Consider the following 25,489-nt stretch of genomic DNA (forward strand, 5'->3'; position numbering starts at 1 on the left):
GTGTGTGTGTGTGTGTGTGTGTGTGTGTGAGTCCAGCTACATTCCAGTGAGATCAATATCACTCAGGCTGGAGAACAAACATCGCAGTCATTCATCAATCCATAATGCTGCTGCCTCTCCGCCCTCTAACCGTTACTATGAGCAGGGTATTATGATGTTAGCCTGGACTGTACTGTGCATTATGAATGAGCGCCGAGTAAACAACTACAACCAACTTGATCAAAACACTTAACCCTTTCACTGTAGCTCCCGTTCTGAGGTTAATGATAAGAAATGAGTTGTGAGGTAGACGAAACATCAATGGGAGGTTAGGGGAAAAGAAAAATGACGAACGAGCAGAAGGAAATGAGAAAGATGAGAGATGGGAAAGTGTTGAACAAATGATTTATTTATAAATCTTTCAGGGAATAAAAAGTACAGGCACTTTACACGATCGCTTAGCATACAGAGCCCATATGGGCAGTTCATTTATTCCATTCTTCAAAAACCATAATGTCAGATTTGATGCAGGACTAATGAGGCTCGGTCAGACTTCAGCTCACCTGGCTCTGTCAATAGCACGCGCTCAACATTCTGGTTGGTCTGTGATGACTTATGTAAAACTTAATAATGGATGATCATTTTAACTTTTAATGCACGTTGAGGCAGAGTAGGAGTCCCCCTTTAATTTAGCACCCAGCTAGCAGTCTTACTTAGTGCAGCGAGTGTGCAGAGTGTGAGAGCGTATTCATGGCATTGGTTCCTGTGGTGAGGAGGGTCATCATTAAACAACTACATATTGTAAAACCAGCTGTTCATCAAACTGCTGGATTCATCTTATTCCCACATTCAGAACCTTTGATCGTGAGGTAAAACTGGTTCTTCTTTTTGCTTTCAAATCGAAGAGAAAGAATTGTTTAGCTTGTTTTATTCACTTTCTTTTTCAAGGTGTGAAAATGTAATTACAGTCATCAAAGACGGCTCTTTACAATCTGAATTATATTACGGAACAGACGGTGAATCTGGGTGAGGTGAAAAGTTGGAGCCTTGAATATAAATGCCTCGGCGACAGCGGGCGAAACTACTTCAAATGGACGGCACCTTTTCTTTAGTTAGCATGCAAGCAACACATGCATTTTCATGAACGATGCCAAGGCCACACTTTATCATCTTTGAATTCATTATCAAATATTGAAGACCGCTTTATGCGTTTCACTCTCAAGTGTCAGAATAACTGATGTCCCAATACTAGCCACATGCCCTGGAGGGAATGTTGAGTCAGTTATAGAGGCCGGGACAGTGTATTGAATTGCCCAAGCGTTTTATAAGCCTGTCTCTGACAGAAAGACTCATAAACATGATGTGGCTCTACAGACGGTAGTGAGTGCAGCAACATGCAAGCCACTCACACACATTTGTCCTTCTACCTTTGAGAGGACCAGAAAAACACATTTCCTTTGCTATATAGCCTAAAATGCCTTAAACCGCCTCTGCCGTAACAACGAATTAAAGGGACAGTTCATCTTCTCTGTAGAGATGTCAATGCATATACATTTAAAAAGGCGGGTAGATATTGAATCATGGTCCTTTTAGATCTTACCCCAGCTTATGACAACATCAACTGTGCAATTTTATTTGAGTTTGAGTCTAAAGCCGACACATTAACTGATTATTCGTCATTCAACGGTAAATTTATCAGCAACTATTTTGAAAACTAATTTAGCATTTCAGTCATTTTACAAGCAAAACACAATCCCTGGTTCATTTCAGCTCTGTGAAACATTACATTGAAATTGAATACCTTTGGGTTTTGGACTGTTGATATGAAAAAAGAAAAACATTTGAAGAATTTCAAGAATTGATTGATTGATCGAGTAAATAAACAGAAGATGTATCATTAATGAAACATAGTAGTTTGTGTCATCCCTATTCTGAAACTCATTTTCTCAACATAAAATTGACAATACTATCTATTTTTCCGAAAGATCAACTGGTGGTGTTCCTCAGGGTTCAATTGTAGGCTCTTTATTTATTTGCAGTTTGTATATGCTTCCACTTGATCACAAAATGTGAAAACATAAAATTGCTTTGAATTCTTTAACAGATAAAGAATTGTCCCTACCTTTGAAGTACAAATGGCCCAGATGACCTTAATTCTTTGAAGCTCACTTTGCTCACTTTTACTTTTTAGACCCCTGGATTGAATAACATTTTGATGCAGTGATAAATAAAGTGGTTGCAATAAAAGAAATTCAACAAAGAAATATATTGCAATTATTTTTTAAGTAGTACATAACTGAAGAAGGTCACCCATGTATTCATACCATCTCACTTAAAAACACTTTGTACTCAGATCCTACTCCTTACCTACAAAGCATTCAGTGGTCGGGCTCCGGTATATATTTCTGAACTTATGACCCTTTATACGTCAGAAATCAGCCTTAGATCATCCTATAAGTCAAAGTCTTCAAAGGGAGGCTTTTTCCATTCCAAGGAAGGCCTTCAAACACCCGAGGCTTGTCAATTCAGTTTCTAACTTTGAAATGTTTCATAAAAACTTCCTTTTTGCTTTCACTTCTTTTCTGCACTATCATATCATATCTTATGAATCTTAATTTTCTTTTTGCTGCAATTTCTATTTTCATAAACACACCTTTTATTCCCACTGAGGCTTTGATTTAATATTTTCCCGGCTGGGAGCATTCATCATTTATAATGTGCACTGGTCAATGTGCAAATCAAAGTCCACACTTACAAGCCCTCCTCACGACTCTGTATTGTGCGACTGCGAGCTGCGTGATAGCTGGTTATGTGCTGTGAGACTTTAGTTAGTTTCACATTTATACAAGATATGTCATAATATAATAATATTGTTTTTATTTTACCAGATGCCTCAACAAACATTAAAGGCCTGTAGAACTCCTGATCAGCTTATAACCGCATGACCACATACTATACATGGCACAAGATGCTGCTCTGAATGGCTAAAATGTTTTTGCATTTTGGCACAAAATGTTTTTGTAGATTACCCTGGTTTCTATTGTTCTTGTTTTACGTGTACGTCCATGTAATATTACAATGCGACAGACCATAACCTGCAGTATATCTAACCTTAGCCCAGAGTTACTCTAGAATGAACCTGATTAAAGTAAGAGACAATGAAAGTTGTCCCTACAGCTCCAAATAGTGTACACAGTATATGCACAATATGGACACATTTAGGGGGACTTGGGAAAACAGAAATGTGGAAGGATAGGCAGGAAAAAATACATCAAGGGAGGAAAATGGGTGGATGGTGGGATATAAAATAAGTTGGACAGATAAAAAGAAAGGTGGAGAGGGAAATTGACTTTTGAAGTCAGAGCGTAACATTGGAAGAGACAGGGAACACAGAAGTGATGAGAAATATAGAATAACACATAAAGAAGCGGCACGATTCTCTGGGGTCTTTTACAGCTTCCCTGCGAATCTCAAATTAAGACATACAATGTTTCCCTCCCTGCTTATCTTCCAGTTTGTTTCATGTTTCCACCAACCTCACACGGAGAAAAACACATCCTGGTATAACTCAAGAGATCAATACGGCTACAAGATATATGTATGTAGAATTCACAGAATCAAACAGGGGTGGAAAACACATAAAACAGGAGATGTTACAGACATAATGCAATGATTATACCATGAAGATGAGAACTCACACACATAAAAATACAAGATGAAAAGCAATGTATTGAAGACGAAAAAGAAAGAAGATGGCAGACAAAAAACACACATAATATATATATAAAAAACATGAGCAGTGAAGATTACTTGAGTGTTGGGTTACCACAGGTAGAAGAGAACATAGTCAACATAGCTACCTAGAAAGGCCAAGACACAGATGCTGATGGCAAACATGGAGCTGAGGCTGAGGCTGTTGCCCTCCACGTTGTGGAACATGGCGAGCGTCACCTCGCAGTGGCGTCCCCGGTAGCCCTCGCTGCAGCGGCATGAGTAGCGGGACGGAGAGTGGGCCACGCAGGTGCCGTGGCGGCACGGCCGGCTGGCGCACAGCGTGTAGACGCACACTTTGCCCTGGGAGCTCTCTTTGGTTATGTGGCCTGGAGGGCACCTGTGCAGGGAGGAGACGGAGGTGTAAGGCAAAGAGACACTTGGGAAGCTGACAGATAAAAGGAGCATTGAGTTCTATCATGATGAGCGCTATGACACCTAAGCTGACAAGTGTAAACCTAAATCCCTCAGGAGTTACACCTCTTATATCAGATTCAGAGATATACGCTTTTTGAAGGTTACAGTGTCGACTGTAAGAAAACAAAAAATGAGAAAAGAAACCGAGTAGCTAAGATTGGCTTTGCAGTAGTAGTCCCACGGTATATTTGTACAAAACATCCCTTGAATATCATTCACCCCTGCTGCCCCCTGCCTCTCGCAGTGCTTTGTAACCTGAGGCTGTGCTGCAATCACAGAGTATGGATACCCAGCCCAGTGGAAAGGCCCACGCTGTTTCAGAGTCCTATATTCACAGCCAGGGGACTCAGTGGTCCTGCAGAGTTTAAAGGGGCAGCCGAGACTGTGACAGTCGCCGCTGTTATACACTGTTCTTTCAGGTTGACACACGATTAGACACACAGTGTAACAGAGCTGGACTCAGGCAAGCTGCCATCTGGTGGACACTTCAAGTGTGTTGCAGGAAATTATAGATGCACAAATAAACAAAAACGATGTGCTATGTAAGTAGCATTTCTCTTGTATTGATTACTGTACGTTAGATTTTTTCTTATGGATATGTATGTGGATTTATATATTGTAACTTATAAATTCATTATAGCATCAAATCCAAGGACTTTTCAAGGACTTCCCAGGCCCAATTCACTCAATTTCAAGGACCCAATGCGACATGGCATTTATCAAAGATAAATACTGTTACAACACTGAAAATGTTTATAATGAGAAGCAGCAGGCTTCACAGAAGCTCAGAGACAACATTACAAAGAGACAGAGGCTTGAACACTATGTGCTCTACACTATGTGGACAAAATATCAAAACAACTTCAATTTCTATACTTGGACAAAATATATAAACTTAAGCACTTTCTATGACCCATGTCTATTTATGTCAAATTTCAAAAACTTTCAAGGCCTTGATTCCCCCCCCCCCCCTCAAATTCACAAACTTTCAAGGATCTCAAGGACCCGTGGGAACCATCATTATTGTTAATGAATGGTTTACTATGGCATTAATGAGAACTTTTGGGTTGCTAGTTATACATTTATATAAATTAGAACAATAGAAAATACTCATGAGTTTCACAACTTTCTAATAAGCCATCAGCAGAAATCATATGCAATAACACATTAATACATGTGTAACATAAATCCATCGAGTAAATGTTAATAAACTGTTAATATATGGATTTAGGTTGCAAAAGTCATAATGTAGGAGGATAAAGTGCCAGCAGCCAAGGACTTTTCACAACCTGGCAAACACAAAATGTGTTCCTGTTATTGTCTTATAAGTGATCTAAAAAGTAGAGCATTAGAAAATGATTTATAAGACATTAATAAAATCATTAGTTACAGCTTATAAACCCTGTATAAAGGTTATCTTAATTGAAAGTTGCACCAGACTTAATTTGAAAAAAAAAGACTTACTATGAAATAATTTATTTTTTAATTGCTTTAGGTTTATTACTCTTGATGTAAAAACCTTTTAACAAAATATGCTAAAACATTATTATAACATTATTAAATAGTGTACTGTGACTTGGTTTTCTGTATTTGGAATATACATAGTGTCGTGATTTTACAGACTGTTCCCTTTCACTCATTTTATTTTTAGACCATCGCAGCTGCAATCTGGTCAGAGATGATTTGTCTTCTCTCGGTATGTTCTTGTCACATACTGCTTTGAAAACTCGTACACGTAAACGCTGATTCCCAGACCTCGTTTATACCTGACAAATGATTCCACCCAACGTGACCAGTTATTAATATTTTTAATACGCTCTGTGACATTTAAAGTTCCTTTCCAAAAGGTTATACTATGCAAGTGTGCGGGTGTTCATCTTGTTTTCTTATTACAACTTGCAAGTTCAGTGCTGGTGTTACTAATTTTATTATAAGCAAGGTTGAGGTATGCGGTCCTTGTCTCTGGATGTATGTGTGAAAATATGTGCAGAACGTGTCTGCATACTGTAAAGCGTTATTAACACGCTGGGTTATTTATTCTGTGTTTATTTACAGCACCTGCACTCGTGGTGTCTCCAGAGGTCCACGCAGACCAAGGGAGGGGAGCAGTGATGTTTCCTGCAGGCTTCTGAAGAGCAGCCGACGGAGACGCCCTGCGAAGTGACCACCTGAAGCCCCTCTGAAGGCTGCTCCCGACCCAGAGGGATGGAGCGGCTGTTAAACCTCACATCTCGCAAACAGCCTGGTGGAGAGAAAGAGAGAGAGAAAAAGAAAAAGAGGAGTTGGTAAGAAAAAGAGTTCACAACGCCAAGAAACACCAGTCCTCGGGCAAAATCTCTTCATGGCATTTTTACCATAGCAGGGGAGTAAACTTAAACACACAGACACACGCACCGACACACGCAAACAGGCTTGATGACACACCTGCAGACCGACGCACACGCGCGTTCTCGTGCATGGAAACACACAAACAGCCCCAGGCTAAGCTGTCGGCATGGAGTTGGAGGATAGTTTCTCTGCTGGCTAGTTTGCTCACTCTGCGGGAGGCATGATGTCTAACACATAATTTAAATACAGATCAGTCCCATTGACTCACTTTCTCTCATCCGCTTGAAACTATGAGATCAAACAACTTTGGGACCGGCTGTAGTAAAGATAAGCACTGAATTATTTACATGTCCAATCACTTTAACAGGTATACAAGTGAAGTCCACTCATTTGAGTATGTGTTTGCAATGAATGTATTTACAAATTGATTCATTTACTTCATCCATGCATTTTGTCTACTCAACATTGATTAATCCACTCATGCAGTTTTATTAAACCAGAACACGTAAGCATCCACGTACCGAGGAAGCTCCGGTTGTGTCCCGAGGGAAAAGAGTTTCCGAGCATCACAGCGGAGGAGTCAATAATGATCTCGTGACTCTGCCCGGGCGAGGCCGTAACCTCTCGTCTTCCTCCTCCTCCGTCCAGTCGCAGGGTGAACTCCCTGCCGTACCGATCCAGCTCCACCTCGTGCCACTCTCCGTCACTGAGGCGATGGTAGGGCAGTGTCAGGTTGTAGTCTCCATCCCCGAGGTTGTAGAAAACAGCCAGCAGACCCTGAATAACCTGAGAGACACAGTGACGCTTTGCTGAATGTAATGCAGGCGTTCAAACAGGCAAGAGAATCTATGAAGCTATTATAAAAAGATGTTTTTAAATGTGTTATGGATGGGCTCCAGATGTACTACTACACCACATATTGAAGACTTATGCATTGTTAAAACCAAAACATGCTGCTCTGTTTTGTCATCAATCGTTAAAAATGTAAAATAGGCTGTCACAAATTGTAAACCGACAGACCTGGACTCCTGCCACATTGTGCTGTGTTGATGGGCAAAAACAGATCTTGAGCATAACAACATCATAAGAAGTAGGCCAGCTCCCCGGGTGAAAAAAAAAAGGAAGCAAAGGTTTGGCCATACAAAAAATGTGATTTTTAACTACCAGGATCAGACCCACTGCGGTGAACCTGCCAGAAAAATTGCATGAAAATTTCAGTGGTAAAAATTAATTCAGGCAATTTTGCAGCTATGATGCCTTGCAGAGCTGCCGTACACATCGCTGCATGGCAGGAGCCGGAGCGATCCCGAAGGGAAGGTACACAAGAAACAACAATTATCTTCAGCAGTTAAGGATGAGCGAACACAATGGACCCAACCAATGAGGGGCTCCCATAACTGCTGCTGGTACACGTCCAAAGCTTAATTGGAAACAGTGGGGCAAGATAATTCACATTCAGCCCAGCCTGCATTAAGTATTGCTCCCTCAGCATGGGCATCCCAAATGCGTCTACCCCACTGGACACACACTCACAGTAAAAGCTGACTTTGCTCTCCCCACTGCCTCATCCGGCCCTCGAGTCCACAACAAAAAAATGAACAAAGGACAAAGGACTCAATCAATACTCAGGAACAAATCTGAATATATAAACTTTCTGCGGCGCCCCCAGAGAGTTATACAATCACCATTAAGCACAAAATGTTCAAGTGTCTTCAAGTCTTTCTGAAGAATGAATTTCTATAGAACCTCTCAAACTGAAATCACATTTAATACAAAAATAATGATTGTAGAGTATTACTGTTCTTAAGGGTCATTGGTCTTTGACAAAGAAGTGCATGCCAGCCACTCCCAAAAAAACCTCCTTCACAGACCGCATTAGATGATTGTTTTCTTTACAGAGACACCATACTCCTTGGAGAGCTGCATGTTGTTTATACCCAGCGAGCCCTTGGTAACCTTTGTGTGAAAGTGTGGTTATTTATTCAGTGTGCACTCTATCGCACATTTACCCTTACGAAAAGGAAAAAAGAGAGAGACAGCCTTTTAAATTAGGGTTTGTTGTCGGCAAACACACCAGGCTTAGGCTCAAGTGTTTCTGAGAGCTTTGAGACAACCATGCTGAAAATGCTTCGGCGTGCTGCCGTGGACAGACATCAGATATTTTATACAGCTCACCAATTCAGCTCCAGAGAGGCTTTCACTGAGAGGCTTCACAGCCAGCATACAGTAAAGGCTACAGCCTTTTCCTCTTCCTGTCACTTTGGGGACTGCAACAAGGGAAGAGGACAACATTGTTTTTCCTCATGAAGTAGAGACTCAAAAAAGAACAAGAGATGTAGTCGATGCTTTATACAAAGCTGTCTAACATTTAAGAAGCGCAAAGACAAGATGTTTTCAAAGACTGATCAGTGGTGTGGAATATATCCTAACGGAGACAGGTTCACTGCAAACAGCTGACCTTGTGAGTTACCTGACAGTGACAGTCCTAACAGAGCCGTTTACTTCCAGGTGCTGTTTACACTCGACCTGTCACTCAATGAGACGAGAGGCCTTGACGAAACACTGGCTTCAAATCCTCTTATGAATGTGTCAGGCATGCTATTATGGAGGTTTGGCAAAGTGAGGTAGACTTGTCTCCCAAAGAAACACTCAGTGTGAGCACCACTCCACTCCCGGTTGTGACAAAGTGATCAGCATGCATGAAGACATGACTTTGAGCCCTGCCACTTGAAGCAAGCTGTGTCAAGACCCTCAAGTTCAGAGCAAGGGATCTGACCTTCACTTAAGAGAACTCTGTCCTTGAATTACAGTGCAGACAGTTGCATTCTTGCCGTATTGAAATGCACAGAAATAACTGTGAATAAAAGAGGCCTCATTTCTCAAATAGCAGCCTCTCAATAGCAGCATTCTTCAGGCTTACTGAAAGACCGTGTCGTGAACATACATATGTCAATCACCCAGCCCCCTCAGTATCCACCCATATGTCTCCAACCCTGATATTATTCACTCTCAGCCTGACAAGCATTTGCTGAAATCATTGTCCGGGTCCTAATTATCATCTTAAGGCCTACAGAGAAAGACAATCAGAGCTGTCAAGGTGGAGGGGAGCGCCCGGCCGAGACTCACCTCTAAGCGCAAGTATTCATTCTGCTCCTGGGAAAGCAGGCTGATGATGACACCGGCGGCGGCACGTGTCCGAACCCCGACCTGGACCCTCGTCCGATGCGCAGGCATCGACCACAAGAGCTGGAACTGAATGTGGCTCCGGATGTCGAAGGAGAACTCTGGCGCCACTTGTCAATCAAAAACACACAAGGCTTGTTCAATTAATTCAGCTGTCATATGGGAAATACGCGAGGATATCGCAGCGAGGACGTGCTGCTCTGCAAAAGCACTTTATGTAAGGCGAGGTTATCTTCCCACTGCAGCAAAGTGACGCTTTGGAACGCAGAATTCTCCCTTATGAATTGTACACTTTGTGAGGCTTGAAATCCCCAACTCTACTGAGATGTGACTGTTCTTTCCATGAAAACCTTGTGGTCAATTAAAAGCACATTTATATTCTCACCTTGATTACACTGAGGCCCTGTAAACCCCGGTTCACACAGGCAGCTGAAGGAGCCCCACTTGCCGTGACAGCGACCCCTCTTGCCGCAGGACGGCAGTGGCTCCATGTTGGTGCAGTGGTCATCAATAAGAGAGCAGCCTGGCACAGTGTTGGAGGATTCAGCTGGGGAACCAAGGTCATATAGCTGAGTGGAAGAAGAACAGGAGAAAAGCTCAGTAATGGGAGGAAAATTAAAGGATGGAAGTCTCTGTCCTTGAAATAATAGCAGCTGACTGAATGGGAACGTGATTGCAGACGGAGAAAGTAAATAGTATCTTATCATTCAACGTAAGATACTTTAAACTGGTGTCTGATTGCTGATTGTTTCATGATATATTGCATATTGATTTATCACATGCAGGGAAATGTAAGTGTCACAGCAGCTATTTTTCTTTACAAAATATACCAGAATACTAAATACATTATGAACATTTACTATATATATATATAAAACAGAAGTAGTATACACCATACATAGATGATAGATATGACTGTGTATTATAAACACAAATAATCAAAATAATGTCACAGTATACTATGCATAATGTGATAGAAATATTTTTACAATATATATATATATATATATTTAAAATAAAGATTGCACACAGTGTTTGTAGCATCATGACCCCTGGGAGCCCTGTCACAAACGTGTCCATGTTATGCTAGCAGGGCTCAAGACTTGCCGTGCCCCCCCTGCCCCCCACTTTGGGAACCACTGCGACTAACTGTTGTTTTGAGTTTTTTCATTTGATGCTGTTTCTACAAAATTTCAGAAGGAAATAACTACATTTATTAATAGATATAGTTACTACTTACTACAGAGTAAGATTTTACATTCCAAACCATCAGAGCAGTATATCAAGTAGCTCAATGTAGCTCCACCAAAACCCTCTACCGAACAATATTACAGTTCTGATATTACAATTATGCATCACTTATAATAATCCAATAATGTAATACATAATGACATAATCTTGCAGATGCTATTCTGCTGCCTAATAAGTGCTTTTGAGACTATATATATATATATATATATATATATATATATATATATATATATATATATATATATATATATATATATATAAGTATATTTAGGTGATAATACCCTCTTTATCTTTATCTTAAGGTAAGTGCTGTGGTGTCTTTATGATAGGGTCCCCTTTTTGTTTGTCTAGTGCGCATACACGAGAATGCATACACACACATTTTAGTAACTTTTTGTTTTTAATTCAACTGTATGTTTATAATAAAACATTGACTATTAAATAACTAAACATTTTCTCCAAAAACTCCACCAAGTTACGGAACCTTCTTGTTGTCAAAACCTTGTTTTTAAGGTTGTTCCTTCACGGCTTAGTTTGGACTGCAGGTGTTACAAATTGCAAGCTTTATGTCTGCTTCACTGACACTGAAGACTCCGACAACATGATGTGTGTGTGTGACTGTACTGTGTGTCGCAGCTGCCACTGTGTGCGTGACGTGATTGTTGTGTGTGTGGCTGTTATGTTACTATCTATATATACTATTGTATACTATACTAAAGAAGAACAACTACACAGGGCACCTTTAAGTACAATTATGAATACAGGACTATCACTTGTAATGAAGTATTTTTATTTGTGGTATTGTTGCTTTTATTTAAGTAAAGAATGTAAATGCTTCCTTCACCACCGTCCTTTTTATAAACATTGTGCTGCACATTAAAAAGGTTAAGAAAGAACATGGATCCTCCAGCACCTACAGTATGTGGCCAACCATCCAAACAGGTAAAGCATAAAAATACAATACAATTAAATCTACAACAGATTTCATGACAATGTGTATTAACTAAATTATGCCTGCTCCACACAATACCTTGCTGTCCACAAGCAGGTTCCTTAAGCATCCAGTGAAGTGTTTGTGCTGCAGCTGTGGGTATTCATAAGTTATGTTCTGGTTGACCCCTCCAAGCTGCAACACATGACTTCCATTCAGATACCTGGGAAATAAACACAACTCTCAATATACACGTAAACAGAAGAAAAGGAAAGGAAACGGCACCGTGTAAAGATCTCAAGGTTAAGATTCATAACACAACTCTCAATATGAAAAAACAGGGAACACAAGCAGAGGAAAAGGAACACACACACACACACACACACACACACACACACACACACACACACACACACACACACACACACACACACACACACACACACACACACACACACACACACACACACACACACCATATAGGCTGTCAAGAGTTGGAATTCATGATTTCTTTCTTTTTCCTGCTGAGGCTGTCATCACTATTACTGCTCTCTGATAAAAAAATATGACATCTTATTCTTGTTCTTTTTCCCTATTGTGAAAATAAATGCATGATGGGTAAATTATATTTGCCTGAAACGATGAAAACACAAATTGATCTCTGGCACAGATAAAGGAATGTTTACAATACATCCCCTGTTTAATGGCACATGTATATATAATACCTAATAAGTTGAAACTCAAATACAGTGATGTGTGTAAATGATAAATGGTTTCTTCTTTCTTTCTTTTTTTAAAGTTATTCAAATGAATGAGTGGTAAAGCCCTGATGTACATTGTTAAACTTCATAAACTCTTAGCTTAATTACACAACAAAACAATTAGCACAGTGCCAGGCCGAGCCCACAATGGGGAAACACAAACTCAGCTGTGACTATGTGCACGAACATAGTCAGAAACATTAATTGGTATTTTAAGAATTATATCAGAGGAACAGTTTGTTTCCTCCAGAGAGGACATAAACTAAACACAGTGAGTCTGAGTCAATATCTGATTTGATTTAGATAAATGATTCCATGCAGCTTGTTGTAGATGCTGCTCACTGCACGTGAACTATACGATTATGTATATTTTCAATCACAAATAAATAATACTGTATGTAATAATCTACATGCTTTTTACAGCAGTATTACAAATGCTACTAAGTCAATTCTGCAGCACATAATAAACAGAATGAAATATATTCATCATTAAAATGCAACTAGACCACTAGGATAGAACAGACGTATCCTTTATCCACTGAAGCCAGAATATCCTTTATACACAGTTTATGTAGTGCACCTAGTTACAGCGTCTGTATGTAAAACATGACCTTCATTCTTCATTTTTCACTTTTACCACCTTGCAAAGTGTCCTCTGTGACTACTAATGCTGCTATAGGATTGTTTACCCCTGTGGGGACATGGGGCATTAAAGACACTGTCCCTACAGGCCAGGCATCTTTTTAGATTTAAAACCAGCGGAGAGAACAAAACCTTAGAAGATTAATAGTTTGCAACCACAGGAAAATCTGGAGAATTTCTAAACCCTAATTGTTTCCTCAACCATAAAGACAGGGGTTCTCCAAAACAAACATTAAGCCACGCTTATATTCTCACCTATAGTTTCATGTATCTATTATAAAATATAATATATACAATGTGTTATTTATCCCATGATTTAGTACTCATTGGCTCCCTTTAGGATTAAGATTGTTATACTGTGCAGTGTTGGTCAGACTTGATCCACTGAATCATTGATCTTACTTGTCCCTGTTGGGTGTGACCCCGCGGATTTCACAGGATGAGCGGTCCTCTGTCATTGCCCATGAGTCCACGCCTTCTGTCTCCATAATAATCGCACTGGAACATCGATCGAGAGTGAAGCGCACTTCCTTTAAATTGGGGGAGAATGGAGAGAGGTCAACGCTGCTGCATATGTGGATGTGTGAGTATACTGTAGCCCGGCGCTCTCCACAAATTACAGCATGCATCTTAATCTGACATGTTCTTCATACGCAGGGGGAACGACACGTGAAGGCGCTAACATGAATGCGCTTCTCTTACTTTACTGTTGCTCTTCACATCGAGGCGATGCCAGCGTCTGTCAGTCATCTCAACGTTATCTGTTAACTGGAGGACGAGGGTCCCAGAACCGTGGTTAATTTTCAGACTGGGTGTCCCACCAATCAACTCTGAGGGAAAGAAAGTTCAGAAAGAAACACAAACAAGATGTAAATTACTAGTTCATACAGGCACGTAAAAATAAAACCCAAGGGACACATGAAAGCATCTTACCGTCAGAACAAACACACCATAAGATATAAAACAATAGAATGACAACACAGCTGAATTATAGAATCTTAAATCACCTGCTCACCATAAACAATTTGATGGAAAATTAGTTGCACATCGCTGTGAAATAGGAAATGAATATCAATTTGAAAAAAAAGGGTCAGGTCGCAAAAACACAGAGCTCTGTAAATTATTCAGTAATGATGTAATCATGATATGAATGAATAACATTTTTAAACAGACAGTAAAACATATATATGTATATACAGACTGTGTATTTGAGAATTGATACAGTATCACAAAACATAATGCCGCGATACTCAAGTGTATTGATATTTTCTTGACCCCCTACAATGTATTTCTAATAACATTCAGTTATTTAAAAAGACATCATCACCAAAGTATCAATGATAAGTAATATGAATCATTACACTAATCCATGTCGGGTGGAAATATTAGTATTATGCAATCAAAATACTTTTTATAAACACATTGTAAGTATTAAGCTTTATTCTACATTTGTACTCCTGTGCTTCACCTGAAAGATTCAGGTTCAAGCCTTTGTGTCAGCAAGAAAAAAACCTGCTGAGACACTGAATGTTTACCAGCCACAAAGTCTGTTCAGGAGCTGAAGCCAGTGCTGCTGAAGCAGTGGTGGTAAGCACAAACACAATTCCTCGTGGCACACGACAAAGTATTACCCACATTAAAGACAGTAACACTGGGTTGCCTGTGTAGCAGCACATGAAGGTCTTACTGTATAACTTGGTAGAGTGAGCGCTCAAATCCCTCAGCAGCAGCACACTAACGAACAAAATGTGTCCCATATATCTGATTAGCTACCACCCAGTAATTAAACACACAAAATTAAGGTCCAAGTTTTAGTGAATTAATAGCCCGCAGGTCCCGTGGCACACATCTAAGTACCCAGACTCATTCTTTACCTATAGCCATGTAGTCCTCAGGCTCCCCAGGCAGCAGAGTGGCCAACGGGCCGGCGTACAGTAGCAGTCCGTCGTCTTCCTCGGTCATAAACTCCAGTGAAAGATGGCTATCAAAGCACGGCCTTACGGGGGGAAACCAGGCATAACCGTTGCCAAGGAAACTAAGCCTCGTCTGCTGACATTCTGGCCCCTCAAGCTGTGGGGGGCAGTGGCACCTGTAGCACCGTGAAGAAGAGGAAAAAAGAAGAGTGACGAAAATCAAGGCGAAAGATGGGGAAAGAAACAATCAGTGGTGTTCATGTTTTGTGCTCTGTGAAATCTTCACACTGTCCAATCTGGGCGCGGTGACTTTCCTCTGTTGAACTGTACGTGACAGCCTTGTTGATTCATACAGGAAGAGGCTTTGACTTTGCTCCAACAAGCCGCCTGTCCACAGCTACGAAAGCAGAGCTCTTATCAATCAATTGTTTGCATTAGCAACAAAGCACTGAATATTCAATTCTACAATAAATCAGCTAGGAGCACAACATTAGTCCGGCCTATCACAGCTGCCCAGGCTGAACCCTCTGGAGACGGTTGCTGCTCGGCACATCACATCTCTTTTATTAAGAGATAATTAATTCCATTTCTCTCACTTTCATATGCGCCGTACCATCGCTGATTTCCTGGACGTTTTCCTCACTTATCCTCAACTGCCCCCTTCTCATTCTCCAGGTATTACACACTCTGGTTGATATCTGTGCAAGAGTCTCGTCTTCTTCTCCTCATCTCCTCTGATTAGAGTCTGAGTGTTTGGGATCACTGCTCTTGTAGAAACTATCTTCAATGTGTGTGTGTATGAGGCCGTAATGTTAAATATTAACAGTCGTACAAAAAGCACCATAAAAGGAAGAGATACAAGCAGTGATTAAAAACAGCCCATTCCATCACTGCGATTAAAGGGACCGGTTGATCTCATCCTATCCTCTCCAATGTAGGCATGTGAGACAAGCTGGCTTTGCTGATAATGTCAAAGCCATCTATTTTCACGCAGTGTCTCAGGAAGGCTGTGTGTACTGAGGCTGTTGGGGGCTGTTTCTCCTCATCGCTGTTTATTCTGCAGAGGGGCAACACATGTCAGGAATACTGATCCACACGCAGCAAAAGGGACGGCTTAAGCGGAGTGTAGCCTTACGCATACATATGAACACGCCGTGCACGACACCTCACTCTTTCATGTGACTCATGAGTGCAATGCCAATCCAAATCCAAGTGCGGGGCATGTTTTTCTCACGTCTGACTGACAATATCTGATCAGCTGCCTTCGGTGGTTGCCTGTTAAGCTCCTTCGACGGAGGATAGAACGAAAAATTGGATTCTTTATGATCGTGCTGCATTCATATGAGGGCACATATAGCACATATGGGGAGATAGTCTTCTTACAGAACAAGGGCTTCTCTCAGCAGTGAGCAGATCAACTGCTGCAGAGAAAATTCAAAAGATAAAAGTACAACAAAAAAAAGAAGCTCGGTACACTGTTACATAGACTTGCATGTTCATGTTAATGGCATTAAATGAGATTTTGAGAAGTTGTAAGCAGAGAGGGGGGCCAGAGTTTTACTAATCCCCTTGCCCTATATTTATTTAATCTGGGCATTAGTGTGTGCATGAAATGAACTGCGTGCTGTTTCTTCTGACTCCAAGAGAGACCTTTACACTCGGAGTTGAAGGTCTTTATATTGACTACAGAGGTTTTTAAATATTTAGGGTTAATATTCAAAGAACTGGCTAATGACCTTGATACAAAGGCTACATTAATTATTTACCGATAAGTTCTGCAACACACAGCACACCAGAATCTAAAACATCAGGCTATAAATCTAGAGACCTAATTTAATAATCTTGGCAAAACTTAGAGTTCAGAATGATATGCACATACATGCACATTGCTTCTTTTGCAAATAGCCCAAAGCCTTTTGAAACATCTTGCTGCTCTATATTCAGCTGACAACACAGCAGAGCAGCTCAAGCAAGATAGGTCAAGTTGCAGGTGAAGGAGACTTTTCTCACGAAGGAGGCTGTTAGTAATGCTGGGCTCATTTTCCAAGATGCCACTCTTACAGTAAGTCTCACAGGACCAAAGAGAAGACTGCAGCACATCAGGAAACTCCTCCTATATTGTAAGAACCTCTTTGAACTCCAGTCCTCCGGAACGACTGCAGACATGCCTCTCACCTGTATCCACTTTGGGTGTCGACGCAGGTTCCCCCATTAAGGCAGGGATTGCTGGGGTAGGAAGTGCAGGGTTGGTGGGTCATCTCCCTGGCAGCGCAGCCGCACACGGCCGAGGAAGTCACCTTCACTGAGACCAGGGATAAAGCACCTGAGTCGACCAGGGTGGGCGAGTCACTGATGCTCAACTGTGTGGAGCAGCCGCCGGATGACTTGCAGTCCGTGCGCACACACTCATCTACCTGCACCTGGCTCACACTCACATGCAGCAGTGACTGCAGCTGCGAGGAGTCAGAGAGAGGAAGAAGGGAGGAGATGCGGGAGACAAAAATGGGAATTACAATAATTGTCAGTGAAAATAGAAAGATTTGTATCTCCATTGTGGGCAGTGTGGGGTACACGGTGATGTACATTTGGAGGCATAAAAAACGTAAGTAATACAAACGATTTGGAAGGCAGGGCCTAATCTACATAAATGCTTTTAATATTCTATAACTGGTTGTTTTCAAAGGAGCAAGGCAGTGTAGTTAGGAATGGCAGAGGAATTAAAATGATGCATAATGTTAACATGGTAAAAAAAAAAGAAAGCGATTCAAAAAAAGAAAAGAGAAGAAATGAATGGGAGAGAGACAGAGACATGACAGGGCCAGGCAGTTAACAGACAGGAAGTTGGTGTGAAAATAAAAGGGCAGATAAAAGCCCTGTTATCTCTTCCCCTCAAGCTCCCAAGTGTATCACTTGATATATGAGCATTGATCTCTATCTATCAGACACGGTGGTATATATACCTTCTTTTTATGTGCGGTGAGGACAGTGTGCAGTTTCTCTGGGCGCAGGTAGCCATTATCAGTTAGCACATAGAAATGAATGTCCACGGTTTTCTCCTCCCTGTCTGCGATGCTGAAAATGTTGATGCTCCCCGATTTGACAGACAGGGTTTCAGACAGGAAGTCCCAGAACGTCTCCAGCCGACTCTTGCCCTCGACGTGTGAGTCGATAAAATCTCTCGCTGTTATGCCTTCAGGAGACAAAGAAAGGACTACTGACTCGTCAATGACAACTACAGAGTTGATCAAAGTGTACTGAGTTCCTGATTCCATTAGCACAAGAGGTAGTCTAACATCTCCCGCTATCGATCCACTTCCTCACTGAATCATCCATAAGTCGAATCAGTCGTGATGCATTCAGTAAGAATCGTTTATTTCTTCACTGAAATAAAGTTAGGGTCTAGTACAAAATATTATAATGACCGGAAAAATCGATGGCATTTGTGATGCCACCTCCCAATGATATCTGGAGAATGTGGGCGGTCGTCTTTAATCTTCAAAAATGATAACGACTTGGAGTCAGAGGCATCCATAATAGCCTTCGTTGCTGTTCGCTGAACGGCTTTTTAAATGTCAAGGACTTTACCTGACACTCCCAAATTGACCTTTATAACTCTGATTTGCTCTATGAGACTGACAGAAAAACGAATACTCAAACGTAAACTTCAGAGTGTTAAAGACGAAGACGAAGAAAGAAACTATTGCCACCAAGCAGTGCGAAAGGTTGCTTTAGAATGTTTAGAAATGTTAAATAATGCAAGTGTAAAGATGTCTGCTGACAGCCTACTATTTTAATGTTAACTGGGTTGACAACCTGATAATCAGTCAATGAAAAGTACTATGCCTGTGGCAGACGCCGTCTCTTTCAACATCAGCTTCTAAAAGGAATTTAGCAACAACAGCAACTAAGACCAAGCTTTGTATTTTGCGTGGGAGGACTGGGACGGGGAATCCAATTGAAAAAAACATTATAGTCAGTATTGTCTGAAGTGGTTTTGGGGGTCATGTTTGAGTGTTAATGCCATCAGGTAACGTTACCGGTCAAACGCAGTGAGGCGGACGACAGGATGGCCTTTTCCTCCAGCTCCCTGACATGAACTCTGACCCCTGAGAACACGTCGGGCCACACTCCATCAGACACCCCGACCATCAACCAGTAGCTGCCTGCTGGGGTGTTCGGTCGGATGGTCAGCACTCCTGAGCTTTGGTTCAGACTGAAGTATCTGAGGGGAGCAGAGGAGCTGATAAGTAGGTGAAGACGGCTTCAGAGGAAGATGAAAGAAAAAGAAAAAAAAAGAAGACAAGTGGCTTCTTTTGTTTCTGAGCTCTTGTTCAGAGGAAAACACACCTGACGGATGGCAGACAGACAAAATTGGTCAGCGATGGCTGGGTTTACTCCAGTAGAAAGTTAATGCAAATTCATTTTAAGAAAAAATAAGAAAGAAATGGAAAGAAACACCAAGAAGAAGAAGAAGAAGAAGAAGAAGAAGAAGAAGAAGAAGAAGAAGAAGAAGAAGAAGAAGAAGACACATTATTTGGCTCAAAAAAGAACTACATAGTTGTCATGGTTACTGTCAGAATTTGTTATATGAATAAAACACATATGCAATTGGTATTTCTAATCTGATCTTGAGGGTGTGAATGCTGAATAGGTGCACAAGGTCCCTGATGGAGTCAGATGGTGCTCGTTCGAGCTGTTTCATCTCGGACGGGAACATCATACAGGTGGACCAAGATTGCTGAACTTGTTTGAATCTCATTGCATGTTCCAGTATGGCAGTCACCGCTGACGGCTATTAAAAGTCCCTTCGCAAAGTGTATCTTATATTAGATGCCAGGGGATTGGATATAAGATTAGGAGAAGTACCTGTTAGGCATGTTTCAGGCTGAGTGATATCACTAAAAGAGGCCTTGAAAGAGAATTACAGCCTCAATGCCAAGTCCACATCCTCTTTATTTTTTAATTTCTACTCTGTTGGCAGTTCTTCTGGTACTGTATTGCTTTAGCACATGTACTTGTGCTGCACATTTGGAGCTCAGCATGTTTTCAGAAGAAATTATATGCAAGTGAAAGAGAGCTCTTACTTGGCTGCGCTTGTCTCCAGAGTGTAGGTCTTGTTGTCCCAGTCATCAGGATCTGGGGCATACACCTTCCCCAGTACCGCATTCGCCATCCTTCCTGTTCAAGGTAAACACACACACACACACACACACACACACACACACACACACACACACACACACACACACACACACACACACACACACACACTGATTCAGTCTGGACAGAATCTGCTGATGCCAACACTTATCTTTTCGTCCCTCTCTTCTCCTTATCTTGCATTCCTGTGTTCTGTTCTACTTATTATGCTCATAACTGTGGCGCCCCACTGCTGGAATGAATAGGCTCTCAGTGCTCCACTTCAGAGAGCGTGGAGCTTAAGGAAGCAGGGCTATCTCAGTATGGATTATGTTATTATCGACCTGCAGTGCCAGAGTACTGCAGCTGGGTAAACAATGGCAGCCGGGATGATTCACGGCATTCCTGTTTTCCACAATTACGAAAACTGCCATGTAGCTGAGCAGTCCGATCAAAACACTAACAAGCCTACATACCTAACCGACTTACCTGGAGGGTAATAAACTACAAAAGATAAAGAAGAATTATGATCCTTATCATAATGTCATGCTCAGATGAGCTTTAGGCGTAGGGCTGGCAAGGGAAGGAAGTGTGGAGGGCTTGAGAAAGGATTTGACAACGATATTACCATAACAAAACACTGTTAGAATGTAAAAGGAAGAGAGAAATTATGAATTCCAGACTACACTGAGGACGTATGGAAGTGAAAAATGTGGCCTCAGTTACCCCTCTTCACTCAGGCTCTGCCTGCAGTGAAAAGCTCTGTAGCGAAAGCAAGGGGGAAAGAGAATGAAGTGAGAGGAAGCGAGCAACTCACCCTTGTGGGAATGCACATAGACATCTTTCTCCCCTGCCTGATGGGCGTTATCATTCTGGTCGCCAATGGTGATGGTGAGCGTGTTTGTGGCTGTCATTGGCGGATTGCCGCTGTCAATCATAATCACCGGCAAGTGGAACTCGCTCTGTCTTTCCCTGTCGAATCTCCGCAGGGCAGTGAGCGTGGCGGAGCCGTTCCCGTGATCCTGCAGGTGGAAGTCGATGGAGTAAAGTGAGGGCAGGGAGAGGAGGAGAGGAGGCCCGTGCTCTGGGGAGTCTCTGTCCACCACATGAAGCAGAGTGGAGCTCCTGCTGAGCCAGACCACTTGAGGTGCCGGACTGTTCTCCCACAGCACAGGAGTGTAGGCTGTCTCCAGCTCCGGCCCGTTGTCATTCAAGTCTAGCAGCGGCAAGTAGACCGTGACACTGCCAGTCAGTGCCGGGCTACCCTGGTCTGTCGCCATGACAACCAGCTCATAACCTGCCACTGTCTCCCTATCCAGTGGCCTGGCAACTGTGACCACACCGGCCTGGCTGACTGTAAAATGTCCATACGGGTCAGACTGAGGGAGAATGCTGTAGAAAACCTCCCCATTCAGGCCTGAGTCCGAGTCTGTGGCCGTGACCTGAATGATGCTGGTTCCCACAGTTACGTCCTCGGGCAAAGGAGAGAGCAGTTGGGAGTTTGGGTTGAACGCGGGAGTATTGTCGTTCTCATCCTCCACGAGAACCTGACAGTGGATGAGGCTGGAGAAGTCCGAGTCCTCCACCTTGATGGTGAGGTTAAACTGCTGCTCCCCTGCCTTCTCAAAGTCCAGCTTCTTCTTCAGTCTCAGAGTGCCCGTCTGATCCAGTCTGTGGCTGACCATGTAGAATCGTTGCTCCGGGTCTCCTGCAACCACACTGAAGGCCAGCTGTCCGTACGTGCCAGCGTCAGGATCCATGGCGTTCAACTCCAGGATAGGAGCATCTACGTCAGTGCTCTCAGGCACACGAGCGCCACAACGGTCGTCTCTAAACTTTGGCACATGGTCGTTGATGTCAGTTACCACTATAGTGGCGGTAGCTGTACCTGTCATACCCCCGCCGTCCCGGGACTCCACTACCAGCAGGTGGCTGTCAGCAAACTCCCGGTCCAGACCCTCTGCTGCCACAGATATGGTGCCGGTGCTGGAATCAATAGTGAAAAGGTCTGCATTGATTGCGTTGTGCACATTCTCGGTAATCCGGTACGTGAGGATTGCGTTCTGACCTACGGCGGCGTCGTCAAGGTCTACCGCTGTCATTTCCACAACAAACGTTCCAGGAGGGGAGTTCTCCACCACGCTACTGTGGCAATTATCAGGCGCACACGTGAAGGCGGGGGCATTGTCATTGATGTCCCACACGTTGATAATAACATCAGTAAAGCCAGTTAGTCCCTCGCCCTCTTCGTCCGTTGCCATGACAACGAAGCGCCAGACGGCACGCTCCTCACGATCCATAGTGCGCTGGGCATACATCTCCCCTGTGATGTCGTTGATCATGAAGTGTGACTCTGCCCCTTGGCCATGAATTGAATACCGTATGGCGCCCTGGTCTGCATCTTTGTCTGGGTCATTCGCTGTCACCTGCAGAGACAAAGACAACTTCTTAAGAGAATGGATATTCTTTAATACAGGCAAACGCAAATTACTGCTTCCTCTTATCTCTTTTCAGCCGTCACCAAGGTCTTCTTTGCTTTTGGATTTTTTTGACAACCAATTTAAGTGTTTGCACTTTTTCCTGACTCCCTAAATTAAAGCAGTGAGCTCTGATCAGGCACGTGTGTTGCATCTGGCCTCAGAGTGGGTCTGACAGCCTTACTGCTTACTGCTACTTAAGATCCATCACTACTGTGTCTCTTACTCAGTGGAGGGATAATTCTATAATGTTTAAAACCTCAGTAGTGTATAAACACTAAAAGACTAACAGTAGATACACTGCGATAACATGTTTTATTATGAAATTGTAAGCAATACTTAGCCGTGGCCACATACAACTGCACATTAAAAAGCTGTCAAGATAATTACAGATCTATGAATTACAGTAATTTATGAAAGAAAAGTGTTAAACCTCTAAGCAGCAATCATCTCAGCCTCTCACCTGTAGCACAAACACAGGTGACCCATCAAGCTCCTCTGTGACTGATCCATAGTACTCATTCATGGAGAACACAGGCGCCTCGTCGTTCTTATTAACCACAGTAACCACCACGGCCGCGTAGTCCTCCCACTTCCCGTCGGAGGCGAGGACCAGTAGCTTGTATCTCTTCTGCTGTTCATAGTCCAGTGGCTGTGCGATAAAGATCGCCCCCACCTCTGGCTCGATGTCAAAAACACCACCTTTGTTGCCAGATGTAATCTGGTAGCGCAGTTTGGCATTGGCTCCTGTGGAAGGATTTACAAAATGCATGAATGGGAATCACTGTCTGTTTTAATAAGGTTACTGAAATCTAAAGGTGAAGCATAAGTGAAGCAACATTTTAAGAAAGTAGTGGCCTTTACAGCATGTGGCTGTTGGAAAATTCTCTTACTTTAAGCAGAAGCACTATGATTCGAGCAAAAACAGAGCAAGAGCATTATACCTAATTTCCTCCAAGACGTGAGCATTAGTAGGTTTTCATGTATCCCTTTCTTGTTCTGATTACTTAATTAAATGGAAACGTTGTACCTCGTCTCCTCGGCTTTAATCAGATACTAATTAAAAAAAGAGTGCCGAGAAAAGTTAAAAGCAGAATACAGTACTGCACTTTGATAGTGGCCTCTCGGGAATGATTTTGAGTCCCAAGAGAGAGAGTGTGTGTGTGTGTGTGGGGGGGGAGGTAGTTTAGTAAAAAGGAAGTCAATATCTGAACTTGTCTACTGTGTCTCCGAGGAGACCATCCAGTCTACTGGTTTAAGATTGGAATGGATAAGATAATCTCCTGGAATGAACAGTCTTCGTTTTCAATCATCCTGTTGGGTTAAAGTAGCTCCAATCCCATGTAAATACACTAATCTGTACTATTAACACAACCCTTGCTGACAAAGTGCTCCCTGCCTCCCACAGGGATCTGGCAGGCTTACAGCAGTCAGGCCCAGGGTGTTACTTTTTAAACAAGACAGATTGAGCGTAGCCTCTCAGACGCAAGTGCAACACTATTGCAACTTTAATGTTGGGGGTTGGTGTTATTCCACATCTATTCATCATTAGTGCTGCAGCCCAGCCTAAGCTGCACCCCCGCTCGCCATAAATACTTGATTAACGGACCTAAACATGCCTGATAAAGGGATCTTAGGCGACTGCTGTATGGAGGATGAGCAACTGCTTTATTGGTTAAATCCCGCCCACCTACTGTGTGGGAGCGTGTCACTCTTTTTGGAACATATGCGCAACCGTGCATTACCAAGCACTCAAATGACTACTGCTAAATCTAGCACACAGCCGCATGATTTGAGCAGCGTGATTTGAGCAGAGCTCAGGACAGATTGGAAAAGACTGCCCACATGGTCACTTAATGCGTTCCGCTACGAATGCAGGCCATTTTGCACAAAGGTGCGTACTTGGCACACAAATCAATGCTGGAAAGCTGACTGATAGACTGCCAAAATAATGTTATTTCAAGAGAGAGACAGTGTGAGAGAGAGTGAGAGAGAGAGAAGAGAGAGAGAGAGAGAGAGAGAGAGAGAGAGAGAGAGAGAGAGAGAGAGAGAGAGAAAGAGAGAGAGAGAGAGAGGGAGAGAGAGAGAGGGAGAGAGGAGAGGAGAGAGAGAGACAGGAGGGAGAGATAGAGAGAGAAGAGAGTGAGGAGAGAGAGAGAGAGAGGAGAGTGAGAGAGAGAGAGAGAGAGAGAGAGAGAGGAGTAGAGAGAAGAGAGAGAAGAGAGAGAGAGAAGAGAGGGAGAGAAAGAGAGAGAAAGAGAGGAGAGAGAGAGAGAGAGAGAGAGAGAGAGAGAGAGAGAGAGAGAGAGAGTGAGAGAGGGGGGGCGGAGAGAGAGAGAGAGAGAGGCGAGTGAGAGGAGGAGAGAGACTGGAGGAGGAGAGAGGAGAGAAGAGGAGGCCCGAGCGGCTCTCCTTCTCGAGCGCTCTCTCTCTAGCTCTCAGTTTCGCTCTTCCTCGCTCTTCTCGCGCTCGTTGCTCTCTCGGATTCCTCTCTCTCGCGTCCCGCTCTCCCTCGTCTCGCGCGCTGCGAGAGAAAGAGAGAGAGAGTGAGAGAGAGAGAGAGAGAGAGAGAGAGAGAGTGAGATAACGGAAGGGCAATCTTAAAACTTTTGTTTTAAAGTGTTCCACAAAAACTTCTGTAACTCAGATTCTGGTTGGCTTCTTTAACCTTTAATTCTAGGAAGTGGCATTGATAAA

The 25,489-nt window shown here is 42.6% G+C and overlaps 1 protein-coding gene across 1 annotated transcript in view; it reads right to left on the reverse strand.

Annotated features, from left to right (window-relative positions):
* LOC115010227 (neural-cadherin-like) overlaps positions 1-25,489 on the reverse strand; it is an 82,958-nt gene that overhangs the window by 4,633 nt on the left and 52,836 nt on the right. Inside the window, exons 17-31 of the mRNA XM_029434731.1 lie at positions 23,256-23,539; positions 21,133-22,741; positions 20,261-20,354; positions 19,214-19,398; positions 18,137-18,366; positions 17,352-17,629; positions 15,138-15,352; positions 13,966-14,093; positions 13,666-13,793; positions 11,960-12,083; positions 10,064-10,247; positions 9,622-9,788; positions 7,017-7,281; positions 6,226-6,409; positions 3,840-4,090 (exon numbers count right to left, since the gene is read on the reverse strand). Coding sequence (XP_029290591.1) covers positions 3,840-4,090; positions 6,226-6,409; positions 7,017-7,281; positions 9,622-9,788; positions 10,064-10,247; positions 11,960-12,083; positions 13,666-13,793; positions 13,966-14,093; positions 15,138-15,352; positions 17,352-17,629; positions 18,137-18,366; positions 19,214-19,398; positions 20,261-20,354; positions 21,133-22,741; positions 23,256-23,539 — 4,326 coding nt within the window. The remainder of the gene's footprint in view (positions 1-3,839; positions 4,091-6,225; positions 6,410-7,016; positions 7,282-9,621; positions 9,789-10,063; positions 10,248-11,959; positions 12,084-13,665; positions 13,794-13,965; positions 14,094-15,137; positions 15,353-17,351; positions 17,630-18,136; positions 18,367-19,213; positions 19,399-20,260; positions 20,355-21,132; positions 22,742-23,255; positions 23,540-25,489) is intronic.

This window comes from Cottoperca gobio, chromosome 6, assembly GCF_900634415.1.
Source record: "Cottoperca gobio chromosome 6, fCotGob3.1, whole genome shotgun sequence".
NCBI classification, from domain to species: Eukaryota; Metazoa; Chordata; class Actinopteri; order Perciformes; family Bovichtidae; genus Cottoperca; species Cottoperca gobio.